The 19041-nt window shown below is 42.8% G+C and overlaps 1 protein-coding gene across 1 annotated transcript in view; it reads right to left on the bottom strand.

Annotated features, from left to right (window-relative positions):
- Positions 1 to 3515: 3515 nt before the first annotated feature.
- The window catches only part of LOC128738982 (breast cancer anti-estrogen resistance protein 1), a 121035-nt gene continuing 105509 nt past the window's right edge, over positions 3516 to 19041 (bottom strand). The window contains exons 4-6 of the mRNA XM_053834507.1: positions 5799 to 6562; positions 5574 to 5734; positions 3516 to 5506 (exon numbers count right to left, since the gene is read on the bottom strand). Of these exons, the coding sequence (XP_053690482.1) occupies positions 4596 to 5506; positions 5574 to 5734; positions 5799 to 6562 (1836 nt within the window). The 3' untranslated portion in view covers positions 3516 to 4595. The remainder of the gene's footprint in view (positions 5507 to 5573; positions 5735 to 5798; positions 6563 to 19041) is intronic.

A 19041-nucleotide genomic window follows, 5' to 3' on the forward strand; every position in this document is an offset into this window, starting at 1 on the left:
TGAATATACAAGATATTCTTTTCTGAGTCAATTTTTATTGAAGCAGTGTTTATTGAGAACCTTTACGACATGTTTGGTGGAAGCACCCCCCCCCCCTCCCCTTTGTGCTTTATGACGAGCTTGAGACGTTTCTCAAAAGAATCACACGCGGCACGCACCTGGTCCATGGGCATCTCGTCCCAGATCTTGGAAATGAGCTTCTTAAATTGGTCCACAGTGCTTACTTTATGTGCGCTCTGCTTGGCCAGCATGTACGGCCATACATAAAAGTCCAGGGGATTAAGATCCTGCGTGCTGGGAGGCCACAAAGTCTTCGAGAAAATCAGTCAAATTCTCCCGACACCTGGCTTGGATGATATTCACCATGTGGGCCGGTGCGCCGTCCTGTTAACGTAGACGTACTGATCTTTCCCGTAGAGGTCACGAAGTGCCGGGGCCACAACTTTCTCCAGAACCTCGGTCTTATATTACACGGTGTTGATTTTCACGTTTTTCTCGATAAACACCAGTGGAAGCTTCCCACGCTTAAATACGGCCCCCGAACCATCACCGACGCGGCGCTCTGGAACCGCGGGATGCTTATGTGGGACGGGGGGATGCTGGCCAACGTCGGCGCCCATAGCCGATCATTTTGGACATTGTGCGGCTGTTGCAAGATGAAGAGATTCTCATCAGAAAACACGAACTCCTGACCAGCGTGCCGCGAAAGTATCAGTTTTGCTCTTGCTCTGTCCAGCCTCTTCTTCGTTGTAGCCTCCGTTACCCCGTGAACCTTGCTTCACGACTTGCATCTCAGGTCCTTTGCCATGATGGTGTAAACAAATGCGCACTTACACAACGATGAAAAGTTGTATTCGAACTACCTGTACTGTCTCACTTTCGAAGGTACATACAGGAAACGGTCAAGCAATATTGCAGATTCACTTTCTCGGCTAGCAGTAGACTTCGAAAAGGATAAGAAATTTCTCATCCTGGCAGTCTCGGAATCAGCAGTAGTTGATGTTGAAGAAATAGAAAATGGGGTGGCAAATGATGGCAAACAGTTACAGTTGGTAGTTGAAGCCATGCGCTTGGGATCGTGGACTCGGCAGAAAGTTAAGGCATTTAAACCATTCCGGAACGAACTTGGACTTTTTGAAGATCTGTTAGTGCGTGGAAGTAAGTTGATTGTTCCAATGGTAATTGGGGAAGAGGATGCTTGGTCTGTCACATGAAGGTTTTTTTTTGTTAGGGGGGACTTAGACTACTTTGTCCATTGAATTGAACTTTTGTAGTATATGAAGGTTCACATGAAGGTTATTCCGGCGAATCTCTAATGCAAGGTTAGTCAAGAGAGGTTTTCTGATGTTCAAATTTGTTTTTCACCCCCGCTGGGTTACCCTTGACGATCACCGAAATTTTCAAAGCGGAAACTGTTGAATGTATAAACAACGTCGATGGTTGCTAACCAATTGTTCCGCGCACTTCTGTTCTACAAACTGTGAAAACTAGATCACCTATTTTAACTCACCTTGCTCTAATGAAATGTAGATTGCCTGATAGAATATGGTGGCCGCGGATGGATGCAGATGTCACGGCATTCAAGAATTGCGAAGGATGTCTTCTAGTCGATTACTAATGTCGCGTAGAATGATGCCAACAAGGCCGTGGATCGATGTGGCCATAGATTTTATGGGTCCTTTTCATATGCCATGTGTTAGTAATATATCATCTCTGTCGGGTCGGTTCAATAGCGAACAAATATACGTCGCCATTCTCTTAGTTAGACGCGTGTGCTACCACAATTGCAACACACACGGGATAACATTGAATCATTTAACACCTTATTGGCCGCATAAGAAAGGTTTGGTTGAACGGCAAAACCGATCTTTATTAAAATGCCTACAAATAAATCACGCACCAAATCGCGATTGGAAACAGCATTTGCAAGTTTATCTTGGTATGTATTATACAAAGCCACATTTCTCGACGGGCAAAATACCAACGGAGTTGTGTTTTTATAGAACTATCAGATCCAAGATACCATCGCTGGATGATGCTCAAACGGCACTGCTAAACGGGACCAGACACGCTTACGCAGTCAGGTTCAGAGGACGATGAAGAATAGACTGGGGAAGAAGAAAACGAAAGCAATCAATACGTCACTGAGCGGACAATGACGGACAAATTGATTCTCTGTCATTCTTTGCGTTAAACATTGAATTCAACAGTTTTTTAACGGAAACAGTGCAGATGTCACACCTTGGCAAATTAGTGCAAATTTGGAGTTTTGCTGCATTCACCGGCAGATACTTAGATGAAACCTGGAGGATCATCGATGAGCGGTGAAAGGTGAAGGCGAGCATTGAGTGGGCATGAACCAGAGCATTTAGGATAGCAGCCAACGATAGGCCGAGCTGGAGATTTATTAAAGTTTAATAGCATCATAGAGCCGGGTTGGCTGTTGCCGTATCAAGAACTCCTCTTCGCTGTACTCGGTCCTGGGTCTCGTCTCCAATTCGTTGAGCGTCTCAACACACGCAAGTCGGCTTCAATCTGGTCAAGCCATCAAGCAGCACGTTGGGCCTCTCTATTCTCCAAGTAGTGTTTGCAGCTCGTCTGCGATTTCTACGTCTCCGCCACTCTCCGCTTTCCTGTTGTATCCGTAACACCTTTCGTTTAAATACGGCAAGAGCACGTATGTCTTCCGTAAGTGAAGTTACAGTCTCAGGTCCGTAGCGAACTACCGGTCTGATTACCGTTTTGTTTTTTGCCAACTTTGTATGGCGGCGTATGCTCCTGGATCGAAGTAGTTGCGCCGGAAAATGTAGACTCGACTTCCAGCTCGAATCCGTCGTTGAATCTCCTTACCCGTATTGTTGTCGGCGGTGGACACATCACACTTCCAGTTTATCGCCGTCAATAGTCACTGTCCGTGGGAGACGAACGTTATTTCCTCTAGAGTCTCTTTCTATCATATATTTGGTTTTCAACGCATTAATTTGTAACCCATTCTTCCCAGCCTCTGCTTAAGGTCCGGCGTAGATTGCCTCCTAGGTGCCGAGGTCGTCCGCGAAGACTAGAAGTTGGCTACTTGTGCCGAAGATCGCCCACTCGCCGGATCACACCTTCAATGGCGATGTTGAATAACATACAGTACAGTCCTTTGCCGCAATTTGGAAGGGGCTCGAGAGTGCCCCTAAAATACGCACGTACCCCATCACTTGCTTCAGGGTAGCTTTCAGCAGCGTCGGTTGTTCCGAAAACCCGTGCTCGTGTATTATCTGCCATAGCTGTTTTCGCTCGACTGTATCGTATACTGTTCTGAAATTCACGAAAATGGGCACTGTGTACTCCTGACATTTCTAGAAGATTTGATCCGTAATGGCACGGGCCCCCATAAAGCCACTGTTCTACGAATTCTATTTCTCGCCACTTTTCCGTCATCGAAGCTACATTGTGACAAGCAATAGCTAAGAAAAACAGTTTGGTTATTTTGAATAATTTACTTTATTATCAATAGATTATTACTCTACAGATGGGGTTGTGGCTACAGTATGCTTGTTTGCTGTAATTTTTTTTCTTAATGTAAACCTTTTATTCTCATTTCGTGTATAATTACTTTAGCCCATAGAGATTATAAACTACAATCATACGACTACACCGACTTACAGCGCTAGTAGTAGTAGCAGTAGTAGTACCATCATCAATGCTACTTTCAAATCAACATGCTTACGGCGATGGTGCCTTCGTAAGTATCCCATGTGGGCAAAAAACATCTTACGCCTGTAGTTGTGGTTGCAGTAGCAGTAATATGTTAAACCTAGCACTATACATATTCTTCGGAGGAGGAATAGTAAACACACCTCCTGAATTCCCGTTATTGCATTTGTGAATGACTGAGCCATGCCGGTAGCTATTAGCTACCGCACTAGCAAGCATGAATTTTTACTTCGGAACAAGCTTGTTTTTTCCGAACAAAAATAAAAAACGTTGTAGGTTGCAATTTGGTGTGCGCTTTTGGGTTTCCTAAGTATCTTACGTTTTAAGTGTATGGATTCGCCTTAAAATATAAAAAGAAAAAAAAACTGAATTTATGTACAAAAAAATAAAACATTAATCGATTATTTGTTAGCAGCAAATTGATTGGATTTCACCAGTTTTCGTTAAGTAGTTTTAAAAACGTTACATAAAACTAACAGTAAGACAGTCAAAAATTACTTGTAGCATTCTTTTTCTTCTTCTTTTTCTTGCTTCAAATAGACATTCATAAAGTGGATAATACTCAATAAGTTACAAAAACCGCAAAAAGTATGCCACGTGTGCTTAATATGCTGACTGCGGGTGATTAAGTGACAGTACATATGTGTGGTGGACAGTTTTCCAACTGAAACAAAATTCACTTCCTTTTTTTCCTATAATTTTTGGCATGCATGGAAATTGTTGGACCACTCCCCTTTCAGGTTTTGTGCATTATGATTTTTTCTTCTTCATTGATTGTTCATCAACTGGTTGGTTTTGCTGCCAGGCTGGTGACGGTGACTAGTTGTTTGCTTTTTCGTTCTTGAACTGTCATAGGATATTTAAATGTGCCCATGCGGTGAGTGGTAATCACTCTATTGTTGCACCGCTTCCAGCATGGCAATCTTGAGATCTCTAGCCAAATGGGAAATGTCCACCACGGAGTCGACCATCTCCTGGACGGCCGTAACGCTGGGGAAATGTTGAGCGGCTTTCTTCGTTTTGGCCACACATGTCTTCAGGGCCTCCGAGAGAGCATCGGCGCACTGAAGAACGCGCGTTTTTACGTTTTCCCGTGAAACGTTCCGGTGGACTATGTCACCGATGTTGACCAGATTGTGGGCGCTCAGTACCACAAATTTGCCGTAGGCTAGGAAAAACCGAGGTGGTTGGTTGTGTTCTACCGTTTGCAGGAAGGCGTCGATCGCCTGCGTGAGGTAGCCCATGTGCGTTACCGTCTGGGATGCGTAATAGACCAACACGGATTTGTCGTTCGGATCGAGTGCTTCGGTTTTTTCACCACAAGCCGCTGCTGCGGCATCCGCATTGCGTACGACGTTTTCGAAATTTTTCTTCAAATCCTGCGGCAGCGCGTCGTGGATTTCGGCATTCGTTTTAGCTGAAGCCTCCTTCGACTCTAGACTAACGTAGTCGTAATCTTCGGGCCACTCAGCTCCATTGCTGTTAGCGGTCGGAGCTTTGTGTCCGGTGGGTGTTTGAGGTGTGGTGGCAGTGGACGTGGCATTTGTTCGCTTGAAAAGTAACGTTCCGTTACCCTGTATAAAGGAAGCCGTCTGTCGGACGTCCTCGGTCAGTGTTTGGGCGCAAGCAATCAACTGATCCAGACTGTCCGGAGGTAGCTGCTGTTGCAGTTTCTGCGTTGCTTCGGGTCGTTGCAGCGTCACCAGGGTCCAGCCTTGGTTGTCCAGGTTTTGGGACGCTTCGTGCACCAGCTTGTCGGCATCGCGAAGTGCCTTCACCAGTGGCCTCAGCTTTTGAGCCAAACCTGGAAGAAAACGGAAAAACGTAATTTTATAATTTGAATGGATAAGACCATTTCTTCGGTTTTGTACCTTTATCTTCTGCTTTGGTTGCGTTGCCCAATGCACCATCGCCAAACTCGGCCAAGTCGTGCAGGGCAGTTCGAAGCCGCACAGCGGCTAACTTGAGATCCATCAGAATCGGATCTAATTTTTCCTTGGTCCTCCAGTTGGGCGAAACGAAGCCAAGAATTCTAAACGGTAAATTTCAAAATTAGTTTTTTTTCATAAAAATTTGTAAAGTAATAAAGAAATTACCTTGAAACAGCGGAAGTCGCTTCATTTTGTAACCTGGCAAGGGTCTCCAGGGCGGAAGAAAGCTCCAATGGAAGCTCTTTGGATGGCAGTATAACTGGAACGTTCTGCAATGGATGCTGTTGGTGGTGCTGCTGCTGCTGTTGCTGGTGAATTGGCGTCTGAGGAACGTCGTAAGTACTAGTGCTGGAGGAGAACGATGTCATGGACATCGAATGGCTGCTGCTGAAGATGCCACTGCTTTGTGAGTGGGGCGTAGGAGGTTGCTGCTGTGACTGCTGCGGCGGTGGAGGGGTAGATCGGATAGATACTGGATTTCTTCGGGGAACATCATAATCGGGCATGATTGCAAGGGAGGAACGGTTTGAAGAGGACAGGCTAAGGCTGTCCGATGTGAGCAAGGAAGAGTTCGAACTGCTGGGGGTAAGATTCTGCTGGGAAAGCAGGTTGTTCACCGGCCTTGGAACGTCGTAGGATTCTTCCATTCTATAGCTGAAATGCAGATGCCCCGGATAGTTTTGGAGGTTTGGCGTGTGCGGGGAATGTGGCAGATGATGAAGCTGATGTGGATGATGGCTATAATGTGGCGGTGTTCGTGCCCACGCTCGTGGAGAGTCGTAGTTTACCGGAACCGCTGGCTTTGGGATGTCGTACGTGTCTAAAGCGTCTGCTGATGCGGAATGCTGCTGGTAGGGGCTGCCGCCACGTGTCGGAGTCGGTAGTAGATCATACAGATACACGTCTCCGCATCTTTGGGGCGTCAAAACCTGACGGGTGAGAAAAAAAAAGAGAAAGAAAAAAAACACATTAACGTTAGCGAATTCAAAGCTTGCGCTTGCTGGTATCGGGTAAAGTTGAAACTTCCTGAATCCCGCTGGTAGGAACCGGCAGACAACCAGACCAGATGCTGTGCATGTGCTCTTGTGCAACTTTCTGCCGGGCGCGCCCGGGGGATTGCATGGGAAAATGCAATATAGTCAGTGAAGTGCACTTTATTGCACAGCGAAAAATGACATTCCCAAGCGCTTATCTTTGCGTTGCTTCTTTCTTGCTTGCCGTGTGCCCTGAAGACCATGCTGGGATGAAAAAGAAGTGTTTTCCCGACCGGCTGGCCGGAGAAATGCCGGTCGGGGTTTTAGTTTTGTGTGACAGACAATAGAATGGCACTGGTTATATAACACTCAACCGATGATGCTTTCGAGGAACAGATGCAATGGCCAGGGCAATGCTTCTGAATATTTATTCGGAATTGAATTGAGTATCAGGGAAGATGCAAAACTTGAGAAGTTTGAAAGCAGTTTTCAGCAATCATTTATTTAGCTGGAGCAACAAGTTAAAGTTTTAAGTTTTCTGCGTCTGACCCTTTTATCAATTCTTGAAAAATCGAAAACATACATAGAGATAATTATTGAAGTGCAAAAAAGTAATTACCTACTGTTATAGATTTAGGGATTATTTTATGCCACTTCAAAAGCAATTTTACTGCAATTTACCTTTAAACCATAAACACGACCTAAACGCTGCAGTAAAAAGTGTGGTTTACTATGATGTATTTTGACGGTAGACTACGTTTTACGGGAAGGTATAATGTCATTCCAATAAATCTAGAAATGTGAGCTTCACGAAAGTTGCTAGGTTTTGAGCACTTCTATCTCAACAATCATGAACGATTTTCAATATTTATGCATCAATCAATCAGGAAATCTTATTCTACGCATTGACTCCATTTAAGAAGACTATATTGTGCTACTGAAAATTTCCTATTTTTGTCATTTTCAGCACATTTGCTGGTAAAACGAGGTGTATTACTAGCACAAACATCAATTTGATCATTGCCAGTGTAGCTGCAGACAAACGTGCGCTTGACGAAGAGTAAATTGATTGATCTCTTGCTTTTGAAAGTTCAGTTGCAATCTTTTTGAAGCTATTTTGTCCATGATTTCTCAATGTCCCAGACCCAGACAATATAACTGACACGGTCAGACCACCTTATTTTTGACACTAGCATTGCTGATTCCATGAAAAAATTTATCGCTGGTACAAAAGTGTTATTTTAAATTAAATCACTTCGGTATCTTCGACGAACTTCGTCATTTTCCAAGTAAGCCGAAGGCACTGACACGATTCAATCTAAAATAGAAATGTGTGAACGAAAGCACACTCTTGAATGTAAATTTTTTCTTGTAACTAGCAATATTTTATTTTCAAGAACGGAATTTTCTCAAAATTTTTTGATAGAGCTCATTTATACAGTGGAACGGAACAAAAATTAAAATTTAAATAAAAAAATTGATGAAATTTTGACTAAAACTAGTTATGAGTGTAATGCTTACATGTGCAAAATTTTTTCACAATCTGTCAAGTGGTTATCGAGATGGCTTACAAACAAGGAGTGCTTCGATAAACAGTTATGCGCGTGGTCGAGGTGGATTGCGAAACTGTTGGAAATCGACCATGCGACCGTGTCCCATGTGGTAAAATCATTCAAGGAGATCCAGACGACCGATTCGATTCGGGACGTAGCCAATGAGGTCTATTTTTCCGTGTGGATCGTGGACAATGAAGCGAGCCGAACTTCATATCTTCATGGAAAGGAAGGTGTCTAATCGAACCGGTAAACAGAATATGGTGGCTGCGCCAGGAAGTTGTACCGCGAGTGATTGGTGCAACCAAGGGTACGTCACTGAGAACATTCCATTCACCTCATTCATAGAAATTTTGTTCAGTCTGTGCCTTACTGTGCCGCTGAGGTGCTGATCGTGTGAAACCTGCCAAACTCGCCTGCGCCCAGCCAGACTGTTTTGATCGTTTTGACAATAACAAACATTGGCAGGGCTGCCAATTTCTAACATTTCAAAATTTAAATGTCAAAAAGGTGGGTCACAGTGTGCCATGAACTGTGAAATGAATGTACCGCAATTGTAATCAATGAGGTAAGCTGTTCCTTAAATTGAGCCTGCAACAATGTTCTAAGCGACTTACCCTTGGGTGCAACCGAAATGTATCGTAATGGACGACGAAACGTACATTGAAGCGAACGCCAAGCAGATCTCCGGTCTGGAGTTTTTCGTCAGTTAGTCCCACCTGGATGTTCCGGAGAAGTTCCGAAAGAAAAAGTTCGACAAATTTGTCAAGACCCAACAAACACGTTTGTTGATTAGTAGGTTATTCAACCGTTGTATAGCTAATTACCGGGTAATTAACGCCTGATAAGCTGTTATACGACCAAAATGTTTATTGGGGAAGTACGTGGTGTGGCAGGCGATCTGTGGGTGCGGCAAATTCAGTAAGCCTTACACAACGATCGACACCATGAACGACCAAATATATAAAGAAGAATGCCTGCAGAAGCGAGGCGAAAGCTCGCTGCGCTGGCGTGGAAGCGGAATACACAAGAAAGCTTGATCACCGAATTGCAGAAGAGCAGGAAGAAAGGTAAGAAGATATAAGTAGGTTGTAGAGGAATATCCATGGTGTCTTTCAAACAACTGCGAGAGAGGTAGTAGGCCCGAAGCGTGGAAGACGTAACAGTTGGTTTGATGTTGAATGCCAGAGTGACAGATGAGAAGAACAAGGCCAGGAGTTGCATGCTAATAGCGGCTATATGTCAGGTATAGAGGGACTAGAATTGCGGAAAAAACTCATCGCCTAAAAAATGCGAGTACAAACGGTGGTAGCAGCCAGGAGGTAAACACGCCTCCAGACACTATTGAATACAGAGGTAAACACGAAGAATAGCAGGACCAGAAAATAAGAGATCGGAAAACTGTGGATTCACCTACACAGGATGAAATTAAAAATGCAATTACTAACAAGAGAAAAACGGTAAGGCTGTTGGAAAGGCCGGTAAGCGGAGAAAGGGTGATTAGACGAAACAATCCACCGGATCATTGTCAACATCTAGGCGGATGAACAAGTGTCGGACGAGAGGTTGAATGGTCTCATTTGCCATATTTTTAAAAAGGACATCGATTGGAGTGTGTAAAAACTATCGAGGCATAGCATTGCTCAATTCTGCCTATAAGGTATTCCCAACAAACATTTTTGTTGAATAGCAGCTTATTCAACCATTGTATAGCTAATTACCGGGTAATAGGCGCTTAATAAGCTGTTATACAACAAAAATGTTTGTTGGGTTCTCTCGTATTCTGTTTTGTAGAGTGAGACCGTTAGAGGATCGCTCCACGATGGATCAAAAGTTTGCCCTGCGTCAGTTACAGTAACAGTTCCCAAAGTACAACCTGCAGAAACATCATCTGTTTGTGGACTTTAAGGCGGCGTACGATTCAGTCAAATGAAATGGACTGTGGCAGATAATGCTAGAACATAGTTTTCCGACGAAACTAGTTAAGTTGATTCGTACGACATCGGATGGGTTAAAACCATGTGTCAGAATAGCGGGTGGGACTTCAGCCGCTTTCGTGACGTTGGTTTGACTGTAAGGGGTGGAAGTAAGGGGATGCAGTCTCGAACCTGCTATTCAACTTTGCTTTGGAAGGTGCAATGCGAAGGGCAAACGTGGAAGAGAACAAGGCTATCATCAGGAAATCTAATATGCTTCTTGATGGTTTTTCGGATGACGAACGATCTATATCATCGGAATGCACCGTAGGGCAATGCAGGACATTTAAGCTTTTAAATTGGAAACAGCGAGATTACGACTTACCGTTAACACCTCCAAATAGGAGCACATGGTTACTGGCAAGGAACGTGGCAATCCAAATGGTGTTACTACCGTAGTGGAGCTGGATGGAGAATAATATATCATTCCCAGTTCCAGTCCTAGTGTCAGTCCCAGTGGAAGTCCCTAGTCCCAGCCCCAGTGCCAGTTCCATTGTCAATTTCAGTCCCAGTGCCTGTTCCAGCCCTTTTTTTCTTGTGATGGAGAGTGACAGTGTGTGGAGTACACCGAGTCTGACCGTCAAGGATCTTCTGGGCTTTGGGATTAGCCGATTCAAGGATTCCAACGTTTTCCGTGCATAATGTTTTTATAACTAAGTAAGCGGAAAAGTATGAAACTAAATTCTGAAATATCTGAATCTGTAAAATAATTTTTCGATCAAAAGTACTACTAGATTTGGAAATAAAGGTTGACCACGAATAAATCTGCACAGACGCAGAATGCTGCCATATTTTGTTTATAAGTAATTGTTTTTAAATTTCACCAAACTACGTTTGGAATGTAGAAATGTAGCCATTTTTGTTATGCGACACGTTCATTGGCGCACACTAATAAACTGTTGAATTAGCCCAAATCCACGGTATGTGATGTCCTGAAACGATTTGGAAAACAGCTGACCTTCGTCACCGAGCGACGCGGCGAAAACGAAAATGGCAAAATTTTCACATGACAGTAAAGAAGAGGGCTCTTTTGTAAACTTTCAAGGTACATGTTGTAGCGGACCGTTAAACGAAGCAAAATCTGGAGGCAAAAAAAAACACTCAAGGAAGCACTCTGAGAATGTTCTGATGAACTACGACGATTGCGTCGTTATGGATGATAAAATATACAAGACCAGGCTATTTTTGATCAAATTCCTGGACCAAAATTTTATACTGTTCGATCGGTAGAGTATCCCAGAAAACTGCAAGATGCAAAAGTGGCTGAAGCTCCCGAAAAAGTTTCTTGTCTTCGTAACCTTTGGAACCATGATTTTGGAAAATAATCAAAAGGAATGTCTAAAGAATGAATGTCTTGTCTCTTTTTTTTTGCTGTCGCAATTCAGATTTGATCAAACAATGGCACAATGACAATGGAGTTACGAAGGTTTATGCAGATTGTGGTTTAATTGTTATTATTTGAAATCAAGAGTATGTTTAAATAAAATATTGCTCATATCCCGGTAAAGTCCTCATCATAAACACCGTACGACTTGCCGAAACGAAAAACCAACTTTCCCAATTTAGGATATTAAAAATTCGTTGGTTGCTGAATATAGTGAAGGACGATAAAGTAACCAACCACCGATGACTGATTCCATTTGTTGCATACGAACGAATACCCATCGAATCCTTACCTATCAAAGTACAACGCCGTCACAATGAGGAACTTTCTTCCACTCTATTATTGTTCGTTCATTTGTGCAGCACCAGTCGGCATTGTGATGACGGCAAACTTCAGTGTTGTTCACTTCCGGTGCAGTAAATTTCCTTTCAACCTCGAACCGAGAGTACTATCACACTCCGTGCAGTAACTTTTCAGCCATTAAACGATGCGAGTTTTATGTTTAATGAGTTTTCTCTTCGATTCTTCCAGAATAGATATCAGTCAGTCTTGCTCGAGAATGGCTGCTCCATTCACAAAGAGGAATTTAATTACTTGCACCACTTTTCACTCTGATTCAATTATCGCTACTCTCGAACACACTCTGACGGCGGAGGAACGGAGGCTTTTCGGTGTGCACTTCACTTCAGTCCCCAAGATTCAATTTAGTTGAAGGGTTTTCAATTTGCATTCGAAAAATAATAAAAACAAAAGGTGAAAACTCCAGACAATGGGGGAAGCCAAATAATAATTTTCAAATGGTTGCTAAAAAGCCGCGAACACACGGAACCTGTGCCCTGTTGAAGGCTGCAAACTTACAATACTCGATATTTTCGACTGCCGACGACGACTGAGTTTGTTCTGTGGTGTGTGGAAATGGCTAGCTAGTATCCTTTGCTTGCTCTGCTCGAGAGGTGGCCCGTCGCCATTGTGGGTGCGTATGTGTGAATCATACGAAGGAAGGATTTTCCGCGGCGCATGCGCGTACTTCCGTTCGCCGTGCCGTAGTGAAAGTCTTCTTGTCACCACCGGATGAAGGTATTGGTACCGTCGTCGTCGTATCCGTGATATACAAGGTTTGCCATTGTTTTTGTTGTGTTTTGCATTTGGACGATAAGGCGAAGTTTTATTTTAGTGCGGGTGGAAATTTTCCGGCATGGGACGTTGAGGGTTGCATTGTATTCGATTTTATATTGTTTGAGTTGGTTACTGTCCAGCGTAGTAATTTTTCATCAAAGTTAACTTTGCAAAATATCTCTTCAAGAATACTCTAACATTAATGACGAATTCATTCAGTTTAATACGGAGTGCTGTCAAAGTCAATCATTACCATTCACGGGTCATTACGTGTTCGGTATGTAGTCAAAGTCGTTATAAGTAAATAATCTATATAACTCATATCCACAGTCAATATTTTCACTAGAATCAGCAATATATCATGTCTCTGAAAATAATGTATCATAAAACGACACAAAACTAGGTTCTTCGTGCTTCGAATCTCAACAATCGAACAATGTTTTTTCTCGTGTCTTTCTTACATGCTACAGTAGGGTCCACAACCTTTCAACCGCTGCCATACTGTCTGCCAGCAACGTTAGCAAAATCAACTGGTCATACCTACATATGGTTCGCTATACATTGTTTATGAAGATAATATAATGAAATTATAATGATATGCCATCTCTCCCTTTTTCGTCGGGGCGAAGAGCAAAAACATCCATTCTATGCGTGCTTTTGCTTTAGGTTAACCATGCTACCAATGGTACCATTCACTTGTATTATATTATCATAAAATACTTTGGTTTGTTTTTGGTAAACTAGCTCCATAAAACCTACAGTTGATTCCCAAACAGAGCGGATACTTCAAATTCTTAGGGGCTTATCAACTAGACTAGCTTCAAGAAACTTTTCTTCTAAAACCTTCAGTTTTAATTTTTTTGCGTTAGGAACGAAATAATTTTGTTATATTTGAAATTGGAAAGTTTCGGAACATATACTCGGACTTTCATCCTTGAATATGAAACAAAATGTTCCACCTTCTGGTGTACACTCAGTGTTGAGGGCAACTGTACGTCAGAGAGAACAAAAACTTACATCTTCTGTTGAAATATACTACCAAACAATGGCAATGTGTCATACACCGGAAAACTCTCTCCGATCCAATGACTCTGGTTCACCCATTTTCCTTTCTACTGTTTTCTTTTTTTTGCTGGTGTCTTTTTGACTCGATTATTGCCGGATAAAAATATACCTCCCCTCCCTCGCGTAGATTTTTTGCGGTTAGCTTCATCGGACGCACTGGATCCATATCCATTACGATCCGCCGTTCGCCAGCATCCTCCCGAAATTTCGCAGCTTTCCAAATTCCCCCGTTGACAAAATGCACCGATGCGATATGGGACGATGGATGCCTCACACTCTCCGACATCGTCAACTGTCGGAGTGCGGTCCGTGCCATGTAGACTGGCAGGACAGACAAGCGCGGTGCCGTAATACAATGCATACATTGAGGGGATAACCGACCGTGGGTGAACCCCAATGCCAAACGACCGAGTCTGAGTGGTTATATTTATCTACATAAAACTATTCATCTGTTAGACGTTTTGTTTTCCATTATTCGCACATAAACCGGGATGTGTAGTTCAGTTTTTCCTCCCGAGTAGGTACGCTCGGTTGGAACAGACAAACTAAAACCGCATGTTGAGCGTCAGTGTTACAGTGATAGATTGACGTGGCGAATTGAGTCTAAATTTATTACTTGATATTGAAATGACAGTCTTTTATTGAATGTTTGCTTTCCACAATTCTATTCTAAATTTGATCACTTTTATCACAGTTTGAAAATTTGTGGCATGTCAAATACGTAATATAATTCTGGCAATCCTAACCAGCGATACTTTGACTTGCAGTTCTATTTAATCTTTTGCAATAATTTCGCGTAAATTTTTATGATTGATCCTATCAAAATTGGTTTACTCTACTTGCTTTTATTGTATGCTCAATACCTCTATAGGTGCTGTATTACTCAGGTAACCAATAATCATTACCAATAATGCGATTCAAATGTAAGCCAATAAGCATTTGAATCATCTTTAATACTACTTAAAAACTAGTTTGGCTAAATATACGGCTACTTTACTGCAAAGTGCTAACCATACTATAGTGCTAACAATGGTCATTTGCACCTGGGTACTGTCAAGAAGAATTTGAATAGAGTGTTTAATGCTAATTTACAACACCTATACAGTCAAAAAGCTATTATACAGCAACGTGCAGTAAACCATGTCAATAAACGGCTGATTTATTGCTCCTGTGAATGCTTATTGGTTACCTGGATAGATTCAGTCTTTTGATACTAAAAGCAAAATATTTCTATAGGGATCTCAATAGTGTATTTACGACACAAATCATTTTCAGCGATTTCAGCCAAATAAACACTTTACCTTTACATTACTTTGCAAGATTGAAATTGATCTTTTTTTCACAAAAAAAAACTATTTTGATGTGGAATCCAATGGCAGGGAGTTTGCTGCCTACAGCACATACAGCATTTTTTATCGATTCTTCGATCAAACGAAAGGTATTTTACCCTGATTTCCTCCGCTGAGATGGATTCAATCTTTTTTCATCGGAAGCAAGATATTTTTATGCGAATTCCTACGGTTTGCTGTTTTGTTGGCAAAACCCAGTTATTTCGTCTAGTTTTGACCAAATACAGACCACGTTACCTTAATTTTTCTATGCGATAATCCGATGTGTGTCATGAGCATCACTAGGAAAATAGGGTAAAGAACCGGTTTTAAGCAGTCTAAGTGGGTCACTGATTGTTTTACCTTATTACAAGCGATGGGTTGACTAAGTGGGGGATATCGGCATACCAATCTTATCGCTACCTTTGATTTTTCGCTTTAAAAGTTGGAGCGATGGAACTAATTTGGATCAGACCGAACATATTGTCACCCTCAAGGTGCTTTTTAAGCATTCCTGAAATCTGAATTTTCATACGCCCCCATAAAAAATCACTCGAACTTTTCCCCCTATTCAGTAAGTTCGCGTTCCTATCCGCGACCTACTAATCGGCATCTGCATTAATAGATATGATATTTTTTCGGTATTTCGGACGACGGTATTCGTCGTCTCTTTTATTCTCCAGTGTTCTTATGGGAAACTGAGAGTTTGACGTCTCCCTCGCTGTTCACTCGCTGTGGGAGAACAAAAGAGGCAAACATAGCAGTGCGCACGGTCCGACTACAGAACAGTGTTGTCAATGCAAATAATATTTTTTTGAAACGATCGTTCTACAATTGATGAAGGGACGGTAAGGGAAAGTAATGCAGAAGCATTTTTTTGGGAATGGAGGGGAAAGAGTGTAAAGGAAGGGGGGGGGGGGGGGGGGTAATAGGTAGCTACGCTTAACAAGTTGTCGTTGTGACTCCTACCTTTTGTCCAATGCTGGAAGGTGCATGGGTCGAACCAAGCTATAATCTGAGATTATAACCGGATTTGAACCCACAACACCCGTAAGGGCCTGCATTTTCGGCTCATTTATTTTCAACTGATTAAAATAGGTGACACTGCTTAACTCGTTCCGTATCCTATCTTTCTTTTGGCATCAAAAGATTCGAAGCGAGACTCGGAGATATTGAGGTAAAGGTATTTTTTACGAACAAAAATTGTAGGGTGCTGGATGTCTTCGGCTACGTTCTCGTCAGGGAGCTGAAAAACAGCACCACTTTGATATAGCAATTACATCCATACTGTTACTGACCATGAATCTTTATAGATTTGTTATCCATAAATGCTAATGTAAAACCCCAACTATTCGTCACTATTAAAAAAAACTCTCTTGATTTTCCTAGCTGTTTTGAATATGACGAAAGGAATTTGCTGATCACTCGGAATAAATACTCCGCTGGGATTCAAATTACTGAACTATGATTCAAACTACTGAGCTATGATGATTCAAACTACTGAGCTATGATTCAAACTACCTTCTTCCAATTTTTGTGGTAGAACTTGGATAGTTCGTGCGCCCTCAAGCGCTCAATGAGTACTCACATAGGTTTTTGTATGCGATTGCTGTCTGTCTACGATAGACAGAAAAAATACTGCATATGACGAAGTGAAGTCTCCATCTGGCAAACTCCTGCTGCAACATGAAAAATTGTTGTACTGAAAACTGCAAATATAATTCCGTTTAAATCTAGAAATAAAGTATGGACCATGCGTAGCTATGACGGAGGGATCCCAGTAACAATTTGAGTGTTGTTGCACGCTTATAATGGTAGTTATGACCAATTTTGGTGATAAAAACCATCATAAGAGTCTAATAAAACTTTCAATATTATTTGGGGAGGCAGATTCTAGTTTTACTTGTAAGACTCTGTCGCATAAATATGGACCAATCCATGACAATAGCCGAAAAAGCGCCAAAAGGAGCACAGAGATCGTGAGGAGCTTGAACAACTATTCCGGGCTAATGACACCCGCAAGTTTTACGAGAAGGTGAACCAAACTCGCAAGGCCCACACACCAAAACCTGACATGTGTAGGGACGAGGGAGGGGATCTAATCACAAACGAGTGCGAGGTGGTCGACAGGTGGAAGCAGTACTTCGATGAGCACCTCAACGGCGATATAGCAGCAGGAGACGCGATGGAAGTTAACAGCGTACAGGCTCCTGATCTCGAAGAGATCCGACGAGAAATCGGTTTGTTGAAGAATAATAGAGTCGCCGGAAAGGACCGACTAACGGCAGAACTCTACAAAAATGGCCAAGAACCGCTTGCAACGGCACTTTACTGGCTGATTTTAAGGATTTGAGAAGAAGAGAAACTACCGGAGGAGTGGATGGAAGGCGTAGTCTGTCCCATCTACAAATAGGGCGACCGGCTAGACTGCTGTAACTACCGCGGCATTACGCTGGTCAACGCCGCCTACAAGGTGCTCTCCCAGATTTTGTTACGTCGACTATCCCCAATAGCAAGAGAATTCGTAGGGCAGTATAAGGCGGGCTTTATGGGGATCCGTGCTACTACGGATTAAATTTTTACTCTCCGACAAATCCTTCAGAAATGTCGAGAGTACAACGTGCGCACGCATCATATTTTCGTGGATTTCAGAGCAGCATACGATACCGTTGAACGTGAACAACTATGGCAGATAATGCATGAGTACGGTTTTCCGGACAAACTGACGCGGCTGATCAAAGCTACTCTGTAACGAGTGATGTGCTACGTGCGCGTTTCGGCGCACTCTTAAGTCCTTTCGAATCGCGCAGAGGGTTGCGGCAACGAGTAGCCCAGGACCGAGTACAATGGAGAAGAATATTCTTGATACGGCAAGAGCCACCCCGGCTCTCGGCTGAATAAGTAAGTAAGTAAGACAATGGCCGTTGTGAGGCATCCAGTCGCTGAAGTTTTCGCAGAAGGATGCGGTGGTCGATACAGTCAAATGCAGCTTTCAAGTCAGAGTATTCTGCGTCCACTTGTGCTTTTACCAGAGGTGGGCACAGCTAATCAGCTAACCGCTAACCTTTTAGCCAGCGAGTAGTGCGTTCGCTAGGTTTTAAATGTGTTAGCGCTTTTAGCGGTGCCCACCTCTGGCTTTTACCTCTAGTAGCACAATGCACGAGGAGGCGAAATCGAGTAGGTTAGTTGAGACCCGTGCTGGTAGATGGATACATAGTTCTTCCCACGATAATTTCGAAAAGCTTGGAAGCAGCAGACAAGCTTGTGATATCTCCGTAGTTCCGTACATTTCGGCGATCACCACCTTTATGGACGGGGAACATAAAGGATTGTTTCTAGTTATCAGGAAATTTACCTTGAATGACGGACTTGTTCAAAATGCGACACAGTGGCATGGATAATTCTGATGTGCAGCGGCAAAAAATAACGGTAGGAATTCTATCAAGCCCAGCGGAGAAGGATCAGTTCAATTTACGTGCTGCTTCGACAACCATTATTGGAGTGATTTCAAAGGTAATGCTTTGGTGTAACTGCGAATACGTCACCGGGAAGGCTACAAGTGTTACCGAGTAAGTAGACAGCCTAACTCAAACCAGACGGAAGCCAATAAGTCAGAATCCGGGCTCGTAAGCTGTACGATCAGGTGCTGACAAAACACGATGGATAAGTCTTGCGCGAAGATTAAACTTACGCGAAAGCCAATTTCCATCAAATCCCGAGGGTTAAATTCTACAAGGCTTCTGTCCACGGCATACGGCATATAAAATTCAACAATATCCGGAATCAGTTTTGTCAAAGCAAATAATGCCTCTTTAAGGACAGCCCCCATCCTTCCTTCATCCTAAATTCTGCATTTATCAACAACTAGCTGATTGCCCGATCTTTCTCGGAGCCCCTTTGTCTCACAGCTACTTGTACACCTATTATTGTTACGAAATATCTGATAATCCAAGAAACAAAACCCTTTTTCTTCATTTGAATATTCCCCTCTTTGCCAATCTCCCTGTGTCAA

The sequence above is a fragment of the Sabethes cyaneus genome, chromosome 2, assembly GCF_943734655.1.
Source record: "Sabethes cyaneus chromosome 2, idSabCyanKW18_F2, whole genome shotgun sequence".
NCBI lineage: Eukaryota > Metazoa > Arthropoda > Insecta > Diptera > Culicidae > Sabethes > Sabethes cyaneus.